The following is a 9,706-nucleotide window of genomic DNA, read 5'->3' as shown; positions in this document are numbered from 1 at the left end:
TTCCAACAGAGCAATTTGACAGGAAAGGTTAAACCCACTACTTAGAATTGTCATGTACTAAGGCTCTTTTCATATAGTTATATGTTTTCAAATAAATATATCTTTTCATATAGTTATAAAATATGTGCATTAAAAACCATATCGTCATCCAAAGCAACCTTGTTTTGAGAATAGATGTAGTGTACTAATTTAACTACATCCTGTGAAAATCTAGACATTAGTATAAGTTATATAACATTGGTGGCTACATTGACTTGTTTGTTCAGCAACAGAATTGTCTAGATCCAATACCTTCTCCTTTACTCTATACTGTATTTTATGACATAATTATTTTTTAAATATGCTTAATCATTTATTTTATTAAAAAACTTACATAATTATTATTTATTTTGTTATGATTAAATTACTTGCTAAATGCATTGTAATTATAACTCACACTTTCGTAATTTTGTACAAATTTTTTAATAAAATAATGGTGAAACACGTGAAAAAAAAGTTTGCGACCTTTTCTATTAAAATAAGAAGTAAAAATGTAACTGTCAGGAGGCGGGCCCACAAGCAGTGACACACGCCAAGCATTAGTATATTAGCAGTATGCTTTACTCTCACTAATCACCCACCACCACCCCCACCCGCGTAGTTACGCAACGAATCAATCCGTCGCGGTGATTACTGCTGCAAGCACAAGAGCGCCGCCGTGGGAACCGGCATTAGAAGCGAGGAGGAGGAAGACGACTCATCAAGCCCAAAAATTTAAGAGCGCGCCCCCCCTTTGGCGCACTCACCCACCTACCTGCGCTCCTCCTGCGCACTGCTCCTCTGAGTTCTGCGAGTTCGTCCGTGCTGCACAGCGCGGTGGCAGTGGTGGTACCGGAGTTCAAGCGGGCGGTGCTCTGCTCTCGTGGGCTTGTCTGATCCGGCGGGATCCCATGCGGGGGCTGATGCTTCGCGGCGCATCGGGCCGTCAGGTAATGGAGAATTCGGCTCTGTTTATATTCGCTTGGTTCTCATGCGGTGGTGGTTCTTGGGCGAGTTCGCGTGGGGGGGGGGGGGGGGGGGGGGGGGTGATTTGTGATGAATTCCGCAATGCCGCCCGGGTTCTTGCTGGATTTGGTGATCTGGTGCTCCATGAGCATTTCTTGGTTCGTCTGGTGATTTCATTTTTTTTTTCGATTTTTTGTTTGATTGAGTTTTTTTTTCGCTTGGAGTCGTGAAATATGCGTGGAAAAGGGGTTTTGCAGCATATGTTCGATTATGCATTAGGCTTTTCTTCGACAGAAAAAAAACTTTTCGGCTCAGCGCATCATTGCTGCTCTTCAAAAGTGTTTCCTTTTTTTTTTTCCAGTTTCTGTCTTTCTGCGAATCTGCGATGTAACTGCTCGTCTGCCTCTCACTCTCTCCCGCTTTTTCTTGCTTTCCTGTGGCTATAAGTTCGGTTAGATTTTCCTTCGAATTTTCCTTTCGGATCGTCGGTTTTCTGACGCTTACTCGCCGGTTTACTACTGTTTTCGTCTTATTTCTATTTCTTGTTTTCTTGATTTTTTTTTCTCATGCCTTCATTTACTTTGCCTAGTGTTACTGATGCTGTGATGCTTGCTCGAGCACGTTCCGAATTCAGCGTCAGTAGACAATTCTCTGAAGACAACGCCAAGTGAAACTTTTTTTTTTTTTGAAAAAGATCTTTTCCTTGTCCGGAGAATCTCCCTCTTTCTTTCTATCTACCAAATGATACTTCTTGTAGATGCAATTATGGGAACTTTTGCTCTGTGAATTTAGGACTTCTTATTTTGGGGGGAACTTTTGTCAGGATTACAGTTCGGTTCTTGTTTTATTTGAGACTTTTAATCATGTTTTCTTCTTGGTTTTGATTTGGACTTGCATTTGGTGTTATTGTTTCTTTTTTTTTGTAACTAGTTCTATATCCTGCTACCATTTGGACTGCAACTGTTCTGGGTGGTTGGCATGTGAACGAATAATGCCACAATTTGGTTTGTTGAGACGAAGGCTGGCATTTCTGGCTGCATGTGGTTTGGGGTCGATGAATTCAACTGCAAATCGGGAGGTTGGAATTTCGTTTGCGTGGAATCTTGACCCAAAAGGAAAGGATAGGTGTTGAAAATGCTGTCAGGTCTGGTTGATTCAAGTAAATTTGACTAGACGAGTTTACAGTGAGGGTGTTCAAGTTTTTTCTTTAGAAAACTAGTAAAACTACTGTTGTAGAATATTTTGAGTAAACTACTTGTAACTCTGAGGTCTGGCTGATTAAGGAATTACCAGGTCACTTCCGGTCATTTGTAATTTAGTTTTGATGGCTTTCCGTTGCAGTTTATATTTGAACTTTTGTGTGTTTAGCGTGGTATAGTGAAATGTTTGGTCTGAATGAACTTATAATATGTTCTTCATCTTAAATTTCCAATATTTTCCTTGTGCTAAACAGCTAAACATCCACCAAACTGTATTAATATTATTTCAAACTTCCCTTTCGGTTGTTATCATGTCAGATCAAATTTCAAGTGTTGATTATAATGTATTTGACTTTGCAGTGTTTGCAAGAGGAATCTACTCAACTATGACAAATTAGTCACGGAACAAATAATGGCAGCCGAGGTCAATCAAACTTTTTTCGCGTGGTCACAAGGAGAACCAAATGAACGGGATGGTTCTCAAGTAAGTTTTCTAAGGCACTCTTCCTAGTAAATATATTTATCTATCTATTATATCATAAAGAAAACTTTGAAAGAAGCCACTACGTTCGCTTTGGAGGCTAGAAATTACTGTGTTAACTCGAGAAAAGATCTTAACTGTATCATAGTGGGTCCAAATTATAACGGTGTATATTCATCTTTGTAGTCGTATACAAAATACAACTGCATGTTAAAAGAAAATACTAGAAGCTAAGAGTTGTATACCAAATCCAAACCTATAAAAGTAGAATCTAAGAGGTTGGATATGAAATCTGAACCTTATAGAAGTAGAAGTTAAAGAGTTGTATATGAATCCAAATATACTCTTATATATGCAATGGTATTTATATAATAAAATTACAGAGTTGTATATCACACCAAACTCTATGGGAATTGTCTAGCTCCGCGCAAAACTGCGTGGGGCAATCCCCTAGTTTTGTTTCAAATGGAAGTGTCACTCTGAAGTTAAAAGCTATTGCAATTCTGTTCCTGTTAAGCATCACCAGCAGCTAATAGTCTCATTTCCTTTCTATTTCGTTGTTAACTATCCTCAGGGAGTATCTGTGTCCCAGAAAATTGATCATGGTTCCATATCCTTTGGAAGATTCGAATTGGAATCTCTATCATGGGAAAAGTGGTCAGTATTTACTGATGACAAGCGCCATGAAGAATTTGGAAAATTCAATGGTTTAGTTGCACAGAAGAAGGCATATTTTGAAGAATATTACAGGAAAATCAGAGAACTGAAGGCTGCACAGCAGCAAAACCAGCAAACTGAACTTATTTTGGAATACAGTGGTGATGGCAGTGATTCAAGTCAGACAGGAGAAGATATGCAGGCTGCAGAGCTTGAAACTCCTACTGGATCTGGAACTATTGTTGATGATTATGTGGAACAAGCTGAACATGAAACTACCTCTGACCAAGGATTGACATGCTATGATGACCATGAAGAAGAGAACTTCAATGCAGAATCTTCATCGTCCAATGTTTCTTCATCAGCTGTAGGTTTACAGCAAAGTAACCAGGATGCTAGAGAAGATGTGCACACTGATGATTCAACTGACAAAATAAATTCAGCTAAGCAGAATGCCATTTCTGGTCATGATCTTGGAACGACATTTGAAGATGTAAGGGTTCCTAAAAGAATTATCGAGAAAGACTCAAGGCTTAGATATGCTCCAAAGATAATACCAAAGTCTGTCAAAACCTCCGCAGATGGTCCTCTCAATCGCAAATCTGTTAGTAAGGTAATAGATAACATGATAAACATTGCTGCAGCTCTCTGATTGCTGCTGCTTTTGTCTTGTGAAAACTCTGTCCATAACTACTAGTACTACACCACTGTGACTAGCAATGATAGGTGCATTGGTGTTACTTTATCATAAATACTTTCTAGATATTTTGGAAGATTCTTTGCTATTCATTCAGTTATATTTAGCTAACTTAATTTCAAGATTTATACATTCAAGAGCATGAATCTTTCAGAAAAGTCTTGATGCCTTTTTTGCATTAACCATTGCAGAGGCCTGATTCTCTGAAGCCCGGCATGAGTATGAACCAGAAGGCTAAGCCTGACAATGATCGTTTATTGAGAAGGCCAAATGTAGCACCTCAAAAGATGTCTGATTCAGCAGAAAGGAACAGGATTACAGCAAAACGAACTCTTGGGGTTACAGGCGTCAGAAGACCTTCCTCAGCATCCTCACAACGAACCTCTGCTAGAGAGAGGCACCATATAGCCGGGGAGAGTGTAAAGAAGCCTGCTGATGTTTCCACCCCACGGCGGCCTTCCACTGCTGAAAGACACCCTGCCACCACAGAGCGTGGACGGAAACAAGCTGATGTAGCTACACCACGCCGACCTTCTACTTCTGAAAGACGTGCTGTCAACAGAGAGAGTGCGGAAAAGCATGCTGCTACCAGAGCGAGTGTTCTGAAAATGGATGTGAGAACACCTAGCAAGACTAGACCTACAGCGGCACAACCGAAGGGTGCAACAACCACAGTTGTATGTTCTAGCCATTCTCTTGTCTTGACAGTAACGGAAGCATTGGTCACTTTCTTTTCTAGTGAATAGAGTACTGTATTTATGCTGATTGATGCTTAAATTCCATGTTTTGTTTAAATCTGAAAACCATGATGCATCAGATTTCTTACAGATTTCATCTTCATGCAGGGTATCGTTAAAAAGGCAGGCACTCCAAATGCTTCTAAAAGAATCAATATGGGAACAAAAAGGTTACTCGAATGAACATATTGAATAGACTCCGGATGGTTCGGTTTGTTTACAAGATTTTAACTGCATTTTTATACCTGCTTCAATGAACAGCGATATCAGAGAACCAGAAGGACCTCCAAAAGTGGGCAGACACTCTGTTAGGTCAAAAAGTACGGACCTGCAAGTTGCTAGCAAACAGAAATCAAGGTGCTATTATTAATCAGTGTAGCTCTTTTACAAATTGGTAAATTAGGTTTTACCACATTTTCTTGACAAAACTTATCATTTTGTAGCTCTGTTAACCTTCCTCCAAGGAAATTGTTGAATTCCAGTATTGGAGAACCAGCACTCGAAACCTTTACAAGACCAAAAAAGAAAGATGTAAGTTGCTCAACATTTTTCAACCTTCATATAAATGGTGTAGAAATTTTTGCTTGCCTTGTTTACGCTTGTCGTTCTGGAAACCCATGTTTCCTGCTGATAATTGCCATTAATCCATAGTAAAACCACCTCCAGTCCCTCAGCAAAAACTTGCTCATATTGGTATGCTTCACTGACGGGTTTGTCAGCTGCACCTGCGGTTAGCTGAATTCTGAATTCTTCGTAGTCTACTGCTTTAGGACAACTTATAATATAATTCTAAGAATTTGTTATCAATATTGCGTTTTGTACTGCAATGTTGCACTGAAATCTTTAGAAATCATCGTACCGGAGAAAAGTAAAGCTGAAATAAGATAACGAAGGTACTGTCGTTAACAGTTAAAATTGAATTCTAATGATGACAACAAACCTTTGTGTGGGGATTCAGGTGGCACTGCAATCTCGAGCATCTACATCGAAGAGAGCACTGCCTTTGCACACTGGAAACGTAAAGGCGAGGAGTTCAAATGTAAAGACTTTCACAGCACAACATCATATTGGGGATTCCTCACCTGAATTCCTCTTTTCCACATTTGATGTAGCTTTTTATTTATACCATCAGATTTGATCTGACCTTTTGCCCACTCATTTTCTGCAGCCACCCCCACCACCACCTCCACCGCGTCGGCCCTCGCGGATGACGATGAACAGACCCAATGGCAATGGTAGCAACTCATCGATCGTTGGACAAAAGCCAAAATATGATACTTACTCATCATGAACACCGAAAAGGAATCTTATGATAACCTCACTGCACGTACTGAAACTCTGAATTGCACCCCCATCCAAATGTCCAATGCAGGGTTTCAGCACCAAAATGGCATTGATGCTGATGCAGAAGTGAGTCTTCATTCAATCTAGTTGCCTGCAGAATGAAAGTCTAGCTGAATCTTTCAAGACGTCGTGCTGCTGCACGAAGCACTCGCACTGCCGTCCACTTCACTTGAACTTGAATGATGTTTTTTTTTTTTTTGATGTTTCTGTATATCATCGGTTCCTCTGCTCTCTCGGTCTCTACTAGTGTATGTAGTTAACTGTACCATATCCACAAGTGCATTAGCTTTGTCGCCCAAGGAACTTAGAACAGTGCTGCTGTATATACCACCTCAAATAAAATGTTTCGTCAGTTAAAAGTACATGTGAAAAATTCTGGTGCTCTCTGAACATTGTACTGCAGTCTGCACATCATTAGCAGTAATGTAAATCGTTCATTCTTTTTACCTGCTCTTGTTAGTAATGGTTTCACTCTTTGGCAAACTCTGTTGCGTAATTGCGTTGCACGTTTTGTGCATCCGGAGAGAGTTGATGGTAGCTCCTGGATGCCGCGACCGCGATCTTCCTCGTCCCGCCGAAGTAAAGCGAAAGAAAGACATGGCAGCGGGCAGCGGCCTCGCCATGATTAAGATTAACCTCACCTTCCTTCGTCCACAAGGCTGTGCTGTAAAACAAAAGCGGATTCATATTACGGCATGCACGTCCTTTTTTTTTTGTCCGATTCATTAGGGATGACCGTGGACCGAAATACAGGTATTAGACTCCACTCTAGTTCAAGTAAATAAACTAAATTTTATTTTACAATAAAACTTAATTTATTTTATTAAATTAAAGCTGACCCTAAATTATTCCTGAGTCGCCCCATCTTCACGTTTCGTAAATTACTAAACGATATATTTTTATACATACACAGGAGTTTATAATGTTATATTTCTGAAGTATTAACTTTATAGTTGCTAATTTTATCATTTATATCATTAAATAACTATAAAAATCAAGATAATATTCATCCATGAAACAATACAACCGGGTCTTAGATCATGAGAATAGGAATTCTGCTGAAAATGTAAGCAGGAAACTGCATCCATTCCATTGCCTATATTACTAGGGTTGCGTTCGGTGCTGATTAACCGACACGAAAAACACGGTAATAGACTAGTACATGACTAATTATAAGAAATAGAAAAATATAATAAATTTGAATTTTTAAAGCAATTTTCCTATAGAAACTTTTTGTAACAAATACATCATTTATTAGTTAAGAAAGCGTACACGTGAAAAATAAGAGAATATTAGGATACTAACCAGGGAAACGAACAGGCCTTGATCGACATAGAAAAGCCATTGATGCGTTCATTCATCCTAGCAAAGCGAGTCGACGCTTTGTTCATTGGGTTCGTTGCTTGGCTCTTTCTTTAAAAAGAACAAAAATAAATAAATAAAATTTTATATACATGTTTTTAATAATCTAGAAGCTATGTATGAAAAATAAAATACGGAGTACATCTTTTATCTCTAGATTCAGCGAGATGCACGATACGTGAGCAACTCTACCTTGTCCCTTAGCATTTAGCAACTGGTCAATGCAAGAAAGCAAAACTACTACACTATCACGTCCCATTACCAGTTCCAAATCCATTGCTTATGAATTTTCCCACAAAACCTATCCCGTTTCGTCTCTTTCGTCTCAATTTTTTTCTTTTCTCACCTAATCTCGCACTTGGACGGAGCCGTGACGGCGATTCACGGCCTCCCGTCAGCGCCCGCGCTAGCCGTGGGAACGGGCGCCGCGCGCTTTCTCACCGGCCGAGCCCGACGCTACTCTCACTGTAAGGTGGGCCAGGGATGGCGCGCGGGGGGATGGGTCCCACGAGTCATTGGGGGTGTTTCGGTTTGGACCGGCTCGGGGGGAGGGTGAGGAGGAGAGCAGGCCCACCCGCCCCTGCGCCCGCACATGCCACGTCCGCGGAGGCGTGGGCCATGGGATGGTGGGCTCCGCGGCGTCAGTGAGAGCGGGGAGCGTTTTCGGTGGGCAGAAAAGCGTGGGAGAGGCGGTAAGCTTTGATGGGGCCCACGTTTCAGCCTCCAGCTGGATGGTGGGGCCAGCGAGAGCTGTCGGTATGTTTACAGCAGTTTTTTTCTTGTGGAAGCGCCGCGATGTGTTTCGCTAAGTGCACACCGTGTTTGTTACTCCAACATATTTACACAGAGAGAGGATATCCTTGACACGCTACTTACGAAGACTGATTAATTATCTTTTAACATCATGAAAATCACTATGCTCAAACATTATAAAATGAACTCTTAGACAGTTTTAATATCACGAGATCATTTTCTTTCAAAACCACTAGCTATGTCAACAGCACTAGATCATTTTCGTTCGAAACCATTTGCTATATCAACCTACAATCTAACATTAACATTAGGCCACATCTAAAAGTATTGTATTCTGACATCATGTGTCAATAAATATTTGAACCATTTTATAAATAGTATTTGACACAAAAACAACACTTGTTAGTATCTTTTTTAAAGATAGTTGAAGCTTAACACCCCTTCATACATACAAGTATAATTAACGAGTGTGTTGCTAAATCAACTTCCAGAGACTAGGATAAAATTGATAGTTGTGCTCGCTTTTACTTAAGAAGGGTCAAGTGAGCCCAAAACAATAGCCGGATGGATTAGGTAAAACATGCATTTCTTTTCTATCACTTGACTTACCTCCTAATTATACACCTTCTTTTCTAATTATACGCCTTCTTTTCGGTTAAGCTATTTGGTACATGCTATAAACATAAGTAATAAACACTTATCTACTTATCTTTTAGTTGAAAGTTTATGACTTCGAGTTGAAAGTTTTTGTGTCGGAGTTAAACATTTCAGCCCCACATATGTGGACCTACCTTTGATTGGATCCACGTGCCGCTCGCCCACTTGCTAGTCAACAACATGACCATCTCTCTTGCCATTCATGACCATCCCTTCCGTTGCTCTACCTATTTTTTTTCACAAACTCAGCAATATACAATTAATCTCAACCACATCTCAGTGTGACCTAACTACATCGTTAATATTTTTTTTTGTTGTCTATAAACTTCTAAACCTAGAAAACAAACGTCAGGGACGACATATGAAACAAAATATATTCGTCTGAATTTGTGCAGCGACGACTAAAAGCTATGCTATGGGGGCATGTGTCAAGTATTCGACAGAGAAGTGAAATGGTTGTCTGAGGCTAACATTTTACGTCGGTCAATTTGGCGTTGCCAAAATAACATAGTTTTTAACAATAAAATTTTGCCTAACATTATGCAGGTTATATACATGTGTTCCAATTAGTTTCACTCTTTGTGTATGGTGCTATCAGAGGCACAACATGATACTGTGTGCAATGAGCCACGGTGCAGTAGCTTCAGAATTACTATGATAGAGTTTATAAGTTTTTATAAACACTATTTAGGCCGCGTTCGCTGAAGTAGCTAAGTTAACTTAGTTCCCTTGTTTTTTGCGTGTACGTTTCTCAAACGGTTAAACGGTGTATTTTTTGCAAAAAAATTCTATATAAAAGTTGTTTTAAAAAATCATATTAATCTATTTTGTATTT

At 39.7% G+C, this 9,706-nt stretch overlaps 1 protein-coding gene across 2 annotated transcripts; it reads left to right on the top strand.

The window, feature by feature from the left end:
* Window positions 1–697: 697 nt before the first annotated feature.
* Window positions 698–6,545, top strand: LOC102700478 (protein WVD2-like 7). 2 transcript variants are annotated; one of them, XM_006645075.3, is made up of 9 exons: window positions 698–968; window positions 2,544–2,667; window positions 3,239–3,934; window positions 4,210–4,695; window positions 4,864–4,925; window positions 5,017–5,112; window positions 5,199–5,286; window positions 5,714–5,794; window positions 5,924–6,545. In XM_006645075.3, the coding sequence occupies exons 2-9, from the start codon at window positions 2,596–2,598 to the stop codon at window positions 6,044–6,046; spliced, it is 1,704 nt and encodes a 567-aa protein (XP_006645138.1). In that variant the 5' UTR covers window positions 698–968; window positions 2,544–2,595; the 3' UTR covers window positions 6,047–6,545. The 2 variants fall into 2 exon arrangements, with proteins under 2 accessions (XP_006645138.1, XP_006645139.1); XM_006645076.3 differs by lacking the exon at window positions 698–968 and adding an exon at window positions 1,916–2,128.
* Window positions 6,546–9,706: the final 3,161 nt, after the last annotated feature.

This window comes from Oryza brachyantha, chromosome 1 (assembly GCF_000231095.2).
Source record: "Oryza brachyantha chromosome 1, ObraRS2, whole genome shotgun sequence".
NCBI classification, from domain to species: Eukaryota; Viridiplantae; Streptophyta; class Magnoliopsida; order Poales; family Poaceae; genus Oryza; species Oryza brachyantha.
The sequence above is the reverse complement of the archived record's forward strand: the minus strand, read 5'-3'. Positions and strand labels throughout refer to the sequence as shown.

Coding starts and splice junctions, on each gene's coding strand:
- LOC102700478 (XM_006645075.3), top strand. CDS start 2,596: ATGGCAGCCGAGGTCAATCAAACTTTTTTCGCGTGGTCACAAGGAGAA. Junction 4,926..5,016: donor ATCAATATGGGAACAAAAAG/GTTACTCGAATG, acceptor TTCAATGAACAG/CGATATCAGAGAACCAGAAG. Junction 5,113..5,198: donor GCTAGCAAACAGAAATCAAG/GTGCTATTATTA, acceptor ATCATTTTGTAG/CTCTGTTAACCTTCCTCCAA.